At 33.1% G+C, this 15,466-nt stretch overlaps 3 protein-coding genes across 6 annotated transcripts; 2 read left to right on the forward strand and 1 right to left on the reverse strand.

Moving 5' to 3' along the window:
* The first annotated feature begins 5,942 nt into the window (after positions 1–5,942).
* Positions 5,943–11,234, forward strand: LOC123903098 (zeta-carotene desaturase, chloroplastic/chromoplastic). The gene is made up of 14 exons (XM_045952982.1): positions 5,943–6,503; positions 7,212–7,336; positions 7,553–7,687; positions 7,844–7,916; positions 8,071–8,144; positions 8,306–8,410; positions 8,710–8,954; positions 9,039–9,126; positions 9,218–9,260; positions 9,354–9,510; positions 9,644–9,772; positions 10,502–10,574; positions 10,681–10,845; positions 10,951–11,234. Exons 1-14 carry the CDS (start codon positions 6,326–6,328, stop codon positions 11,113–11,115), a joined length of 1,755 nt encoding a protein of 584 aa, XP_045808938.1. The 5' UTR covers positions 5,943–6,325; the 3' UTR covers positions 11,116–11,234.
* A 607-nt stretch (positions 11,235–11,841) lies between these two features.
* On the forward strand, positions 11,842–14,156 carry LOC123903100. 4 transcript variants are annotated; one of them, XM_045952984.1, is made up of 8 exons: positions 11,844–12,183; positions 12,262–12,425; positions 12,646–12,743; positions 12,876–12,941; positions 13,327–13,409; positions 13,506–13,552; positions 13,640–13,718; positions 13,825–14,156. In XM_045952984.1, the coding sequence occupies exons 1-8, from the start codon at positions 12,112–12,114 to the stop codon at positions 13,906–13,908; spliced, it is 693 nt and encodes a 230-aa protein (XP_045808940.1). In that variant the 5' UTR covers positions 11,844–12,111; the 3' UTR covers positions 13,909–14,156. The 4 variants fall into 4 exon arrangements, with proteins under 4 accessions (XP_045808942.1, XP_045808940.1, XP_045808941.1 ...); XM_045952985.1 differs by having other exon boundaries at positions 11,850–12,183; positions 13,640–13,740; XM_045952986.1 differs by lacking the exon at positions 13,640–13,718 and having other exon boundaries at positions 11,842–12,183.
* A 347-nt stretch (positions 14,157–14,503) lies between these two features.
* Positions 14,504–15,228, reverse strand: LOC123903104. The gene has a single exon (XM_045952991.1). It carries the CDS (start codon positions 15,021–15,023, stop codon positions 14,595–14,597), a length of 429 nt encoding a protein of 142 aa, XP_045808947.1. The 5' UTR covers positions 15,024–15,228; the 3' UTR covers positions 14,504–14,594.
* Positions 15,229–15,466: the final 238 nt, after the last annotated feature.

Below are 15,466 nucleotides of genomic sequence, written 5' to 3' on the forward strand. Positions count from 1 at the left end.
ATGTACCTTGACCAAAGCCAACTTGGAATACTTCACTAGAGTTAACAGCATGTGAAGTTACTTGAGAGCTAGGACCCATAGCAAAAGCATGACCAATGGGCTGAGATGAAGGCTCAGTAGTTGGTTGAGATGCTGTCAACTCAACCTCTGTTTGTCCTTCATTAGGACCTGTAGCAGCTTCAGCAACATTACTTGTATCATCTTCAGCAGTTACATTACCTGCTTGTCTCTCCTTGCCTTCAAATTCATCATCAGTGCTAATGGGACTTTTTAACTCCTCTGAATGATAAGAATTATGTTCTTCTTCACTACTTGAATGAATAACATTTTCATGAATGATATTCTCTTGAACATCACCTCCATCATAATCATTATGCCATACAAATGCTGCATCTAAATCTGCATTCTCAGCATCAGAATCATCATCCGAATCACCATCCACCACACTATCCACCTCAGTCTCAGCATCATAATCACCATCCACCTCAGTCTCAGCATCAGAAACTTGCACCTCCACCTCAGGCTCATTTTGCACCTCCACATCATGCTCATTTTGCACTTCCACCTCCACCTCAGACACATTTTGCACAGGCTCAGCATCAGTCACATTTTGCCCCTCCACCTCAGGCTCAGATTCACTTGCAGGTGTGATGATTAGAGGTACCTGGATGCCATGTTCAAAATACAACTCAATCTCATTGTTGTTATCCTTAGCAACACTAACCATGTCCATAAAGTCTTTATCATTAACCAATTCCCTTAAACCATCAAACATGGTCATCTTAGGGAGCAAATACCATATATGGCTAATGTTAAAGTAGCGCCCACACTTCTTCACCATGGCTTCTAAGTCTAATTTGTTGAGGAAATCAACTTCAAGTCCTTCCCACACACACATTTGACCTCGAATGTACTGCAAGTCGGCGCTTCCAAACTTGATGAAATCTCCACCATGGTGGAAGATTAGTGTTAACTCAGTTTCAGTTTCCATCCTAAAAATGATAGCAAAACAATAATTTAAAAACACATTCAAATACATTACATTTTTATGAAACCCTAAAAAAATTCCTAATCTTAAAATACAACTATATAATATAACTAAACATCCACAAATACACTTCTACAACATCATTAAACAAAAAGAAACACAAGTATGAAAAAAGCCCTAAAATAGCAACATTGTTAACAACCACATAGACACTAACACACTATAAACTTGAAAAATGTGTTTTTGAGGAAACAACAACAACAAAAAAACTTAAGAAACCATCAAACCCAACACAAGAACACCATTCTTAAGGACACAAAAGTGACGAAAAACAGAATAGATTGACGAAAAATTTTACCTTGTTTTGCCGAAATCGTAGGCTTGCTCGATGATGATGAACAAAACAATGAACTTAATAACCAATAACAATGGAGGAAGGGTGATTGATGAAGAAGATGAGTGACAATTGCTTTGTCACTTTGAGAAAGGAAGAGTGAAAATGAGAGGAGATAGAGAGATGAAACCAAATAGAATCATCTACCGTAAAAAAAAAAAACCATCCATCTACCTTTTTTTTATTTTTTTATCATCAATTTGGTCCCTGCCTATGTGGCATCAATTTTTAAAAAGAAATGACACGTATTGGTCAATAAAGTCAACAAAATGGCCACATCAGCACTACCAAACGGTTCTTTGATGCAAACTAACGTCGGGGACTATTCTGATTAACGGAAGTTACTTTCAGGGACCTTAAATTGTTTTTTGATGATTCAGGGACTAGTATGACAGCGAGTGCCACTTTCAGGGACCAAAGTGACAGTTTACTCCATAATAAACAAAATGGTTTGAAATTCGAGACCATTTGCATATTTAAAACTTGAATATATTATAAATTCCTTCGGTTAAATCACTAACCACCAGATTATTTCATCTTTTTGTAATGGTTTTTTCAGCTAATGTTTCTCAAAATTAATATCCTTTATTTTTTATTTTTTATAAAAAAAAAAATCCTTTAGAGGGAAGTGAGAAGGCTTGTAAAATTCATTAGGTAAAAGTGATAAGATGTGTCTTGATGTGAGAAAGAGGGTTGGGTACGTGTAATTTGCGTGTTTTCAATATTATACTTATGAATAAATGATATTGAAGATTGATGGAGAATAAGAGGATTGTGATTTAAGGTGTTATTGCATATATATGGTGTGTCAAGTGGTAGTGTGTTGCTTGAATCTAGTAGAGATTCAGTACGGTTAAAACTAGTTTATAGCTGAAAAGCTATTTTATAACTGATAACTGATAGTTATAGCTAAAATATTAGTAGAATAGAATTAAAGTATTTGGCAAATTTAGTTGTTGTAAGTACAAATGACATAAAAGTACATGATTGGTGGCTATGGTCAGTGGGTAGTTATTATATTTAAAAAAAATAAAGAAATAATAAATAAAAATAATAAGGGTAAAAATGGGAAAAATGTAAAAAGCTATAAGCTCATACGCTACTTGAAATAGCACATCAAAAAACACAATACGCTAGTTAGAGAAGCTCGTTATCAAACACTTTATATTTTTATCAAACAAGCTGATGCTTATTTTTGGTTGGAGGTGTGTGTGTTTTGTAATAGGGATTAAAAATAAAATTTGTATATTTAGAGGGACTAAAATTATATAATTTTTCCTGCATTTCATATGAGATAAAGCCATGTATATATATATATATATATATATATATATATATATATATATATATATATATGTTCCTGTGAGTTCAGCTTAGTTGGTATGAACACTACACTATATATGCAGGAGCTGAGGTTTGAACCTCTCGGACACTCCATTTATCGATGAAAAAAAAACTTTTTTTTATGGAAAAAAATGGTATTGATTAGAATATTAAATGTTATGGTATTACCTCTAAGTTTGTATGAAGGTCTCTCACTCATACTTTTCTAGAGAAATAAATATAAATAGAAAAATGTTAAACAATGCTTACCAGCACTAGTTAAATACTGTCACCAGTCATTAATATAAGAGAAAATTCACTTTTTAGATACATTAAAATATGAATGTATATAGACTATATTATAGACTAGATACATTAATATTTCAATGTATCTAGAAAATGAACTTCTTCTTATATTAAAGACTACAGAGAGTATAATAATAAAATACTGTCTTGAAATTTGTGTATCTAATATCTTAAAAGTGTAAAAAAAATTTAACCATTATTAATTTTATCTTTTTTTTTTTTAATATGCTTAACAAATCCATCTAAATATTATTTATATTTGTTCTTAATCTTTTCTATCTTAAACATCAGCATCATCCTCACATTCTAAATTTAAATTCACCGATTCATATGAATGAAGGACCATATCAAATGTAAATTGAGCGAGCATGTGTGCTGCATGGAGGTTAGGGTGCATTTTATTTGGTCAACACATGTACATACGAGTATATCCTATGACAATCTTCAACCAATGCTTTTTGAATTTTGATCTCTACATCTAATCTAACCTTTTATTTTATTTTCTGACTTAAACCTCTCCTAACTTCTTCTTTTTCCAATCAATCTAATTCTAACTTTTTTTTTGAAGCAAATCTAATTCTAACTTAACAAGGAGTCAAGTTCCCAACAATATACATGCATGCTCTTTTTTTTTTTCTTTCCTATATTATTTTATGTTCAAGTCGCAGAAAATCAATTTTACCATGACATTTTTGACATATTTTTAAATTTATGAAAATAGTTTATACAAATAAATAAAGTTTTATGTTAATTTCTAAGTTTTCACCAAAAATAGTGTATCATTATAATTTGTTTTATCATAAACTACACCTTGAACAGCTAATAATAATATATAAAAGCTTATTTATTTGCATAAATTATTTTGTATAAGTTTAAAAATAAGTCAATTCAAACATGCTCTTAGTAAGAGTACATTATTTTGGCATGCAATCTCGCTCTTTTTTTTTCTTTCTGTTAGATGCACCTCTTTAATTTTAAATTTGATTATATGAAGTGACAAAATACTAAATTTTAATCAATATTACTATATTAGTATAAAATAAATTTAAATTTTTAGCATAATCATTTTTTTGGTGAGTGAACTGTAAGTACCTTTGTAAATAAATTTTGAGCTTCAAGACCTGTCCTGATTCAATGACCCTAATTTTGAAGGCCAATTTACATAAACTTTTTTTTTTTTATCAAAAATAAAATAAAATAGATTAATATAAGACTAATTTAGACTGCATGCCCCTATATCTATATTTCTTTTGATCATTTTATCAAAGGGAAAATAGATGAAGTCTTTTTTGTTTTACACTAAATGGATGAAGTCTTGTTGACAAGGGCCTTTGAAGTTTGAATAGCCAGGCCACGAAAGTGGGCCTAGCCTTTAAGCCCGTAAGTATGTCGACACGGGGTGAAAAGAGAAAATTTCTTACTCTTTGGCCACATGATTGGTTTTTATAAGTGATTCCCTTATTCATTCTTAGTTATCACTTATCAGCACGTTGAATGGTAGTACTTAGGACTAATTTAATTTTTTAGGGTGTGTTTGGAGGGAGGGTAGGGAGGTGAGAGCTTTGAAGAAGAAAAAAAGGAGTTAATTGAAAGAAATTGAGAGTTTTGGGAAAAGAGGATAATCAACTCTTAATATTAGGGGCTTTCTTTCCTTCAAAAACAAAATATTAGCGGCTTCCATTAATTATAAGTATTTATTTATTATTATTTATAAAAATTTAATTTTTTAAAAAAAATGAAAGATTTATGTATTTCCTCCTCCTCCTCCTCTAGTCCTCTTCCTCCGGTGACATTTTCCCTCTCCTTCCCTCTAAACTCCTAAGTAGAGCCTTAGGTCTGTTTAATGGGTCAGATAAAAGGCAAAATAATATAATTATCTGGAATAAAATAGTACCGTTTAAGTTTTTTTATTTTTTTGCATATAGGTTTCTTAATGATCGTCTTTCGAATAATAGGGAAGAAAATCATGTAGCCGATAAGTTAACTAATTTTGGCCATTGCGTTCATTGTTTTAGCTGGTTTAGTGAGCTTCATTTTCTTTTGGAGGATTTATAACATGAACAAACTTAGGTGTCCCCCCTCTTCTTGTTTTTGCTTTTTCTATTCAATATATATGAACGCTGCTTTGCCATAAAAAAGAAAAGAATAATGCTAGCAATACACTCTTTAACAAATACACTCCAACACACTCTTTTTTATTGGTTGAAATTCACATGGGTCCCATAAAAAATGTGGACTCATATAACTTTTATGGAACCCATATAAATTTTAACCAATAGAAGAGAGTGTGTTAAGAGTGTGTTTGTTAAAGAGTGTGTTGCTAGCACTCCTCAAAAGAAAATACATGAAACAATAATAATGATATATTGTTTCTTATCATGTATTCAGTTTTCATCCTATCATATGCTTTAAACGAGCTTTATAGTTTTCAATACCTTTTATGTGATCAAGTATTTATTTTGTGAGTGTGTAAAATTTGAGCCAATTCATCTGAGCTCTAGTTGTATTTGTTATGTGTACTTGGCGAAATCTGAATTCGCTTCACTTCTAATTTCTTACATCATTATCCTTCCAATTATCATATGTTACAAAAACTTGTTGTATTATTACTCATCCAGTTAACCTTCTCTAATATGTGTTTTTTTCACCAAAATACCCATCATGATAAAAGTCAATATTAACCGTCAGGGTGCAACAAGATGACAAAAGTTAAATGAAAGACTAACATTACCACAAGTTAAAAACATAAAAAACCTATTTGTTTCCCGAAAAACTTAAAATCTAAAGGTTGTTTATTTTAAAGATTTAACTTTTACAATCGTAAAATTGAGTTTTTATATAATATACTCTCTCCAATTGTTTTTATAAGAAAAAATTGAGTTTTTTAAGATTTATTATATAGTGTGAAAGTGGATGTATTTGATTTGATGAGTGATGACTAACTAACCCGCAAAAACGATGAAGTAGTGTTGTTTGTTGTTCCATTATGTATCGCTAATGCCAGAAGCAGTGGCATCTCCACTTTCCATAATATAATTAGAGTTTGTAGTACTATTGAATATCAAAATAATTTAAATTTAATTAATAAAAATAATGGATGTGTGGGTTACTTCACCACCACTCACAAGTTCCAATCCTCTCAACTAACTAAGTAACTAACAGACAAATTCACCAATTTCAGCATCTCCTCTCAACCTACGTAGCTAGATACCCTCCTCTCCTCCCCTTCACTTCCTTCCTACACATATACTAATACTTCAATTTCCTTTTTCAACTAAGTCGGTTTTCGGTTTTCATTTTTTATTTAATTTCCGATGATGACTTCTTTAATTCATTGTCCGGCGGCAACTTCCCTATCTGCAACTCGAGCAGGTGATTCTGTTGGATTCTTTGTTCGCCACCGTACTACTACCCGTTTCACCAACACACATAACCATAAGGCTCGTGTTCGTTGCTCTTTGGATTCTAATGTTTCTGACATGAGTGTTAACGGTTAGTATTCTTATCCAATTCTTAGTTACTGCCTGTTTCTGGATCAGAATTGAGGGTTCAACTGTTCGGATAAACAACTTAATTAAGTGCTTATTGTATAACTTAATTTTTTATCATATAATTTTTTCACATAAGCTGAAAACAATTTATGGATATGTCATAAGTTGTTTTCATTTCAAACGGTCTCACAAGTGTTTATGCCGGTAGATAAGTTTAGATAAGCAATTCAAATAGGCTCTAAGGCCCTGTTTGGATAAACAACTTATTTGCAGTTTATAGCACAAACACTTATCATGATAAGCGCTTGTGTATAAGCTTCTATGAAGCACAAACACAGACACCAGACACGACACGTACACTGACACGTCAATTATAGGTGTTGGTGTCGTGTCGGTGTGACACCGGGACACACTTAATCAGAAGAGTGTCTGTGCTACATAGATAAGCTTACATAAGCTATTTTTATAGCATTATTATATGCTATAAGTTGTTTTCATAAGCTATGTTAGAGAACTTATAAAAATAAGATGAAAAAAGCTTATGAAAAATGTAGCTGTTTTTATAAGTTTTGCCAAACAGTGTCACAAAACTTATATCACAAAACTTATGCTAGTAGATAAGCTCAAATAAGCCAATCCAAATAGGCTCTATGTAACATTTCTTAAGATAAAAATTTGACAAAAGAAATGTTTAACTTTAACCTGCCAGCACCAAAAGGATTGTTTCCTCCGGAGCCTGAACATTATCGAGGACCTAAGCTGAAAGTTGCTATCATTGGAGCTGGGCTTGCAGGCATGTCAACTGCAGTCGAACTCTTGGATCAAGGACATGAGGTTTTGTTCCTTATTTGTCTGTCTTTTTGTTTGAATGGTCTACTCGGATTATAGTATTTTGAAATTGGATGTTATTATGGTTCATACAGTGAAGTTTACCTTTCGACACAAATTGAAGTGAATTTTTATGTGTTTTTTTTTGTGATCATGGTGCTGAATGTTACGAGATATCCGACTAATTTATTGTGTTTTCTCTTTCAATATTCTCTCATTCAGGTTGATATATACGAGTCAAGATCTTTTATTGGTGGCAAAGTTGGTTCTTTTGTTGATAAACGTGGAAATCACATTGAAATGGGATTGCATGTTTTTTTCGGCTGCTACAACAATCTTTTCCGACTAATGAAAAAGGTAAACGATTATTACTTGCAGTCCAAATGCGCATCCTTCTTTAGTTGTAGTCTTGCTATTTTTTTGGCATGCCTGTACTATTGCCTTTCTTGCTGTGTCCATTTTGTCATATCAATCCATAACTGGATTAATTTTTCTTCATCGTGCTGGGGTTAGGTGGGTGCAGATAACAATCTACTTGTGAAGGATCACACTCACACTTTTGTAAACAAAGGGGGTCAAATTGGAGGTATGTTATGAACTAGCTGCAAATTGCAATACCTTGATTCATTTTGTTCATTATTTTCTTGTTGAGTTTTTCTTTTTTCTATCTGAGTGTGCTACTTTTACGAATAGAGAATAGTTTCATAATGCATTGTTCTTAACTTAGTTTTACAGTGCAGAACTAGATTTTCGCTTCCCAGTTGGGGCTCCATTACACGGGATAAGAGCATTTTTGACCACAAATCAGCTTAAGGTAATTGCGATGTGTATTCTATTACACAATACCACAGTGTTCTGATTGTGTGACTCGATCAATTGTATTATGCAAAAAGAGAAAACTATAGTTGTGTGTGTGCGTTTTTGCCTCCTTGGGGCTGTCATTGAATCTAACTTTACATATTGTTTATGTATCAGACTTATGATAAGGCTAGAAATGCTGTGGCTCTTGCACTGAGTCCAGTTGTCAGAGCTCTTGTTGATCCAGATGGTGCATTGAGGGACATAAGGAATTTGGATAGTGTAAGAGGATGTTATTTTTGGTCCTTTTCCAAATAATATTTCCTGATTATTTGTCTCCTTAGCTTTATATTTGGACAACTTCAACATTTTCCCATTGCACATGTGCATGGCCATCCATATATTCACATACACACATGCACTCACATACAAAGGAACGGGTGGAAATGAATCTTTTGAGGCCTTTTCTGTATACCAAATCTTAAGTCTATTGTTTCACTTTGTACCGTGTTTGTTAACCTTCTGTCTTAAGTCTTAATGTCGAATTCTATCCTTATAACCATTAAATCCATTTCTTGCAGATTAGCTTTTCAGACTGGTTTATGTCCAAAGGTGGCACACGCACGAGTATTCAAAAAATGTGGGATCCAGTTGCCTATGCCCTTGGGTTTATTGACTGTGATAATATCAGTGCCCGTTGCATGCTCACCATATTTGCATTGTTTGCCACAAAGACCGAGGCTTCCCTTTTGCGTATGCTGAAGGGTTCACCAGATGTTTATTTGAGTGGCCCTATCCGGAAGTACATCACGGATAGAGGGGGCAGGTATGATCCGGACATTAGAATATTGCCGTCATCATAACTATCCAAATTTCTCCATATATAGATTCTCATTCATGGCTGGAACAGGTTCCATCTTAGGTGGGGATGCAGAGAAATACTTTATGATAAATCTGCTGATGGGAGCACTTATGTCACAGGACTTTCCATGTCAAAGGTGATATGATTTGTCTGTTAAATTTAAAATCTTTATATGCTTGGTAAGATTAGAAATAACATTCCTGAAGTCTTAATGTTTATTTTCTCAGGCTACCGCCAAGAAAATTGTGGAAGCCGATGCTTATGTTGCTGGTGAGTACTAGTTTACTTGCTTTGGTTTTTGTATTTATTTCATATTACTGCAAAAGTTTACAATGCCTTAACTTATCATTGACTTGATATCAGCCTGCGATGTCCCTGGAATTAAAAGGTTACTCCCATCAGAGTGGAGGGAAAAGGAGTTTTTCAATAACATATATGAACTTGTTGGAGTTCCTGTGGTCACAGTGCAACTCAGATACAATGGTTGGGTTACAGAATTGCAGGATCTAGAATTATCAAGGTAATTCTTGAAATTTTAGGCTTCTTATAGAAACTATAAAATTAGATATTTTGTTTCAAGAACAAGGCACAATACATTTTCTTTGACCATTATTTATTAATTTCTTTACGAACCCTTGCATTCTGGATGGCAGGCAACTGAAGAAAGCTACTGGGTTAGATAACCTTCTCTATACTCCCGATGCAGATTTTTCTTGCTTTGCAGACCTTGCACTTGCATCTCCTGAAGATTATTACATTGAGGGACAAGGTTCATTGCTCCAGTAAGTGATGTTTTATGTTAAGTTGTTTGAGAATTAATTTCAAGTGAGACTTCTGTGAGTTTTTGGGTGTTTCACATTAAATATACTGATATTTATATTACATGGAAAAATAAATAGAACTACTCATTTCCAACTATTTATTTATGCATAAAATCATTCATGACTAAGCATGTTATGCAGTGGATGAAACTGCGCCATCAGTTCATCATGCAACTTGTAGTCATGTAGTACTAGTTTGGATAAACTTTCCAAGAAGCACTCAGGAAAAGGAAAATTGAAATGAACTTGCATTGGCTATATGACGAATCCTGAAAGTAATAACTTCTTGCATAAGTTGAAATTAGCTTATGCACCTCAACTTTTTAGAAGATCTCTCATCTAACTTCTCCATGATGAGCACTTATAAACTTATAAGTGCCCTTTTGTAAGTTGGAACCAAATAGTTCCAATGGAGTACAGGACTATAAATTCTAATGTTTCTAATACATCATAAGTTCCTTTTGTTACCATTTGCTAAAGGTATAAATTATAATGACTACCGTTATCATTTTACACAATTGATACATAAAATAATAAATGACTATGTTATGCAATGATTGCATTGTCAGTTCATCATAGGTGAAAGGACAAGCTTTACTGTTTTTTTCCCTCTTTCCATGTTCAACGCATAATCATATAATATTTAATTTTTGTTAACCTTCTAAATATGTTATTTCATTTATCTGTCAGATGTGTTCTAACACCAGGAGATCCATACATGCCCTTGCCAAATGAAGAAATTATTGCAAGAGTAGCAAAACAGGTAGTTTAAAAAACGTGTGGTATCTGTTATTTAAAGATATTTCATAATGTTTTAGTAATGGCATTAAAATTGTGAACATTAAATTGATTTTAAAAACCATTATCAGGTTATATCATTGTTCCCATCATCTCAAGGTTTAGAAGTGACTTGGTCATCTGTTGTTAAAATTGGTCAATCTCTCTACCGTGAGGGACCTGGTAAAGATCCCTTTAGACCTGACCAAAAGACACCAGTGAAGAATTTCTTTCTTTCCGGTTCTTACACAAAGCAGGTATGTTCAAAATACCCTGCACCTTTCCTCCAGTGTCACAGAAGTGAGCAGTCTCTAGATATCGAAGTTTCACTGATATTACTGACTTCTATTGAATCTTTTCAGGATTACATAGATAGCATGGAAGGTGCAACATTATCCGGCAGGCAAACTTCAGCCTATATCTGTGATGCGGGGGAAGAATTGGTGGCATTGCGGAAGGAACTTGTTGCACAGTCTAAAGATGACATTAAATTTACAAATACTAAAGATGAATTGAGTCTAGTATGAGAGGAATTTTCAGATAAGTTAGTCACGTTATATGAAATAAGCTTGTTCTTTATGCATGTAACATTTTGTGTTGTATATTTATTCAAAAAGCAATTAAAAAATTGTTAGTATTACAGCAATTAGTAGTGTTGTTTATACTTGTGAAATATGGTGTCTAATGTCTATAAACTGTGATTTGAATCCAGTTGATGACATTCTTAATGATGTGTTTAAAATCAGGATTAAGATAATAATAATGATGAGTTAATGCTGGAGGAAGTGATCATTGTACAAGTGGATTCATTTAGAGTGAATCATAAATTCTCTCTCTATAAACTTATATTTCTTCTCCTACTTTACCATCTCAAACAAATATAAGCAACAACAATGATATCACTATCAAATGAATGTTCCAAAACTTCAATTGAAGGATAAAATGAATTTGAACTAGGTAATTTGAAAGCTGACCTAAATTTGTTCATGACAATTGGACGCGGCTTACTTTAATCACCTCTTTTTCAATGCAAATACACGATGAAATCCTGACTAAAACAAATTATTTTGTCAGCTGAATGAAATGAATCACCCATGCCAGCTTTAGTTGTCGACATTTTCTTAATCTGCCCCTCAAAAATGATGAATGGTTTATCGAGAGCGTGCTTCTGGTAGTGTATTTTGACAGGTTTGAGCATATAGGAGGGGGGGATTGAGAAACTGTCTTAGTTGTGCTAGTATTTATTTGGGCCTACTCTTCCAAATCAAACGGGCTAACATGAAGGAGTTATGAATTGACAAGCATTGAGGGAGAGTGAGCCTTAGCCACACTTTCTATTTTCTTTTGGATAAATAGCTACACACAATTAGTTGAACGAGTGCATGTGTATTCAATTATTATTCATTGATGATGATCAAACAGAGAAAACATATGGTGAACTGATTTGAAACCGACAAATAAAACCAAGGAAACAGTAAAACACAAACATCCTTTGGAAACCAATATGTTTTCTAAGTGAGCATATGAATGAAATGGCAAAAATATGCTGCTTCAATGGAACATCCACTAAACTACCCTTACACTCTCACTCCCAGGTACAAACACTAATCTATGTACAAGATTATGCAGAAGTGAATTCTGATGATTAATGTTCACTGATGTTGCTTTTGCAGCTGCAGAAACAACACTGCTTAAACAGTAAAACACCCAATAGCAGAAAGACTTGTGCAATTTATAACATGGAAAAAGAAAAGAAAGAAACCTCCCAGGTATTGAAGATTGCTGTGAGCGGAGTTACGGAGCTCTTGAGGCTTTTCTCTCCTTCTCAACAACCAAGGTATCTATAGTCTATGCCATCGAAGTCGTGGCGTCTGGTGTTTAATATGTGTCAGTATTTTCTTAAATTATTGTTAGGCTTTACCTGTCGATGTTAGTGTCGGGTTTCTGTGTATGCGTAAGCTCTTTATGTTTTTGCTAACAATTTCCAGGGAATATGCATTCTTCTTCAGTCCTCACTAGTCCTACTCCAATTTATTAATATGCCGTGTTTTGTGTAGTGATATCGAGAAACAGAATAATGAATTCCCAGTTTCAAGTGTTGATGATGTTCTGATCATCATCAAGTCTGATTATGACAACTCTTACTTTGTCACAGGTACCTTTCTTTCTTTCTTTCAAAATATTGCTCTTAATTTCCAATTTAGCATTTTTTGCTATGTTTTTAATTCAACATCAGCTTCTTTTCTGGTATGTTATCTAAAATTGTCTCAATTTGTTTGTGCTTTAGGGAACTTCACTTCTTCAATTTATGCACAAAACTGTATCTTTGAAGATCCAACTATTAAATTTAGTGGTAAGAATTGTACCTTTTACAAAAAATTACTACCTCTGTAGCACCGACGCTTCTGATGGAAGGTGTGTTGGCTGTTCGACAAGATACCAATGTAATTACATTCAATAGTAGGAGTATCACATTTTCCCAGTGTTAATGTGTTAATGTCAGTATCATGTCCCGTGTTTGTGTTAGTGCTTCATAGATAAGATAACTACTATTATGTTAGTCTTTTTGTTGCGTTTGGAGACTTTATCAGTAACCAAATGTTACATATTACATTCACTTTCTCGCTGTTTTCAAATCTTTAAAAGGACTGTAAGAGCTAAAAGTAGAAAGGAAAAAAAAACCCATTCAGTTTGAGAATGTGTCTATTAGCTGAAGCTTATGATGTGTGATCACACAGGTACGGAGTTATATGAGCGCAACTTGAAATTGCTCGTTCCCTTCTTCGATTGTGCGTCAATTAGACTACTAAAGATCGAAAAGGTAGATATTATCTGTAAATTAACATCTTGAACTACAAATTTTTTGCGTCAAAGAAACATCATCGTGCTTAACCCACGATATAAACTCATAATGCAGGATGTTGAGTCTGACACAAAATTTTTGCGCGCATATTGGAAATTGAGGTGCTTACCCTGCTCATTAAGCATGTTAATTTAACATTGGTTTTTGTTTTTTCAAACACGTCAATCTCAGCATATACTGATATGCAGGACCAACTTAAAGCTTCCTTGGAGGCCTCTGATAGCTATTGATGGAAACACTTGTTATGAATTAAATGAAGATTTCAAAGTCGGAATTAAAATGCATCCATGTATTTCTGCCATATACATTTCCACTCATTAGTGTGATTTGAGATCCATATTAACTAGTCATTTGCAACATTTTTGTTTGACAGATTGTTAGGCATGTCGAGAGTTGGAATGTTTCTGCACTTGAAGCAGTTTTGCAGATTTTCAAGTTTGGAAAATCGGGTGGTTGAATCTCATGATTCATGAAGTTTTGCACTCATACTTCACTCTTTGTTGGCGATGCGGTTGAAGTTTTGCACTCACACTTCACTCTTATCTACTCAATGTGAGCCTCATAACGAAGGAGCAATTCAAATTATCAGTTGAGATCGATCAATAATAACTTGTGATGTTGTACAATAATACAAAGCAATGAATGTCATATCAACATCAACATATTTGCATATAAAAAAATAAAAATAGAAATCATTTTTTGCTGCTTCGACTTCTAAATTTCCACCAATGCGACTTTTTAACTTTCTCCGTCTTCTTCTCTTCCATAACTTGTGATTCGACAACTTGTGACACATTTGTTCATTTCACATAAATTAAGGAAATACTAAAGAAAAAAGTTTGCATAAATATAAATGAAAGATCTTATAAAAAACCAAAAGAAATAGAATAATATTTTTACTACGATAACCTTATTATGAAAGTAAAGTGAAAGATATATCGACTTGAAATGAAGAATTAAGTGAACAAAAAATCTATCTTTTCTAAATTGTAAAAACCATATATTGATCAAACCAAATTCAACATGCTTAAAGAATTTATCTTACAGCCACACAATTTTTTTTTTTGATGTACAAGAAATAACACAAATTAAGACATCAATTAATGCTAAATAAGCAAAGAAATAAAAAAAAAAATAATTAATTCATGAAGGATATGATTGTGTTGCCAATTCGGGATATGATTGTGTTGCCAATTCACGTTGAACAGCCTTCATAAGCAAGCTATCTTTTTCAAGAGCAACAATAATAGGAGAACCACCAATTCCACGAGCAACGGCGTTCATAATCTCGGTCATTAACGACTTAAACTCGTTTAAATCAAGTAAATCATTATGATCTTCATCAAATCTCGTGAATATCAATTCCAACACGCTATTAACCTCTTCTTGTGACTGTGAATATGAACCTAATGGCATAAACGTACCAAATCCACCACGAATTTCGTCGCGCGAAAGGTTACCGTCACCATTTGTGTCTACCATTGCAAACGATTCGTTCACAAAATTGTCGAAATTTGTTGTGTCGTTCACGAAATCCGTCACGGTGGCGCTGTTCACAACTGCTACGTTCATTTTTAATTTGGAAATGATGATACAAATAATGTAACAATTCAACCTACGTTAGAGTATAGTTTGAGGTTTGATAAAATGTGTGTTTTGTAGATGTATAAATGGAAATGATAATACAAATAAAGTAACAATTCAACTTATGTTAGAGTATGGTTTGAGGAAATGTGTGTTTTGTGTTTTGTAGATGTATAAAGTAATGGTTGCCCTATGCTACGTTTCTGACTTTCCGATGGTTGATTAGCCTTTAATTTAGAGTATAATTATCATTATGTGATTTTATATATACCGTCAATGAACATGATATGCATTTCACATAAAATAAAGAAGCATGGTATTTTTTATTTATTTTTGTTTTAGGCAGAAGAAGAAGAATGTTATTTTCACCATATATAAATTTATTTTCACTATTAAATTAAATTAATAAATCTCATAATTTGATCAATATA

This window comes from Trifolium pratense, linkage group LG1 (assembly GCF_020283565.1).
Source record: "Trifolium pratense cultivar HEN17-A07 linkage group LG1, ARS_RC_1.1, whole genome shotgun sequence".
NCBI classification, from domain to species: domain Eukaryota; kingdom Viridiplantae; phylum Streptophyta; class Magnoliopsida; order Fabales; family Fabaceae; genus Trifolium; species Trifolium pratense.

Bases quoted from the DNA above. Each gene is read 5' to 3' on its own strand.
- LOC123903098 (XM_045952982.1), top strand. From the start codon at position 6,326: ATGATGACTTCTTTAATTCATTGTCCGGCGGCAACTTCCCTATCTGCA. The intron at 9,773-10,501 runs GTAAGTGATGTT...TTTATCTGTCAG, and splicing joins GGACAAGGTTCATTGCTCCA to ATGTGTTCTAACACCAGGAG. The intron at 10,575-10,680 runs GTAGTTTAAAAA...AACCATTATCAG, and splicing joins TTGCAAGAGTAGCAAAACAG to GTTATATCATTGTTCCCATC.
- LOC123903100 (XM_045952984.1), top strand. From the start codon at position 12,112: ATGAATGAAATGGCAAAAATATGCTGCTTCAATGGAACATCCACTAAA. The intron at 12,744-12,875 runs GTACCTTTCTTT...TTTGTGCTTTAG, and splicing joins CAACTCTTACTTTGTCACAG to GGAACTTCACTTCTTCAATT. The intron at 13,553-13,639 runs GTGCTTACCCTG...ACTGATATGCAG, and splicing joins CGCGCATATTGGAAATTGAG to GACCAACTTAAAGCTTCCTT.
- LOC123903104 (XM_045952991.1), bottom strand. From the start codon at position 15,023: ATGAACGTAGCAGTTGTGAACAGCGCCACCGTGACGGATTTCGTGAAC.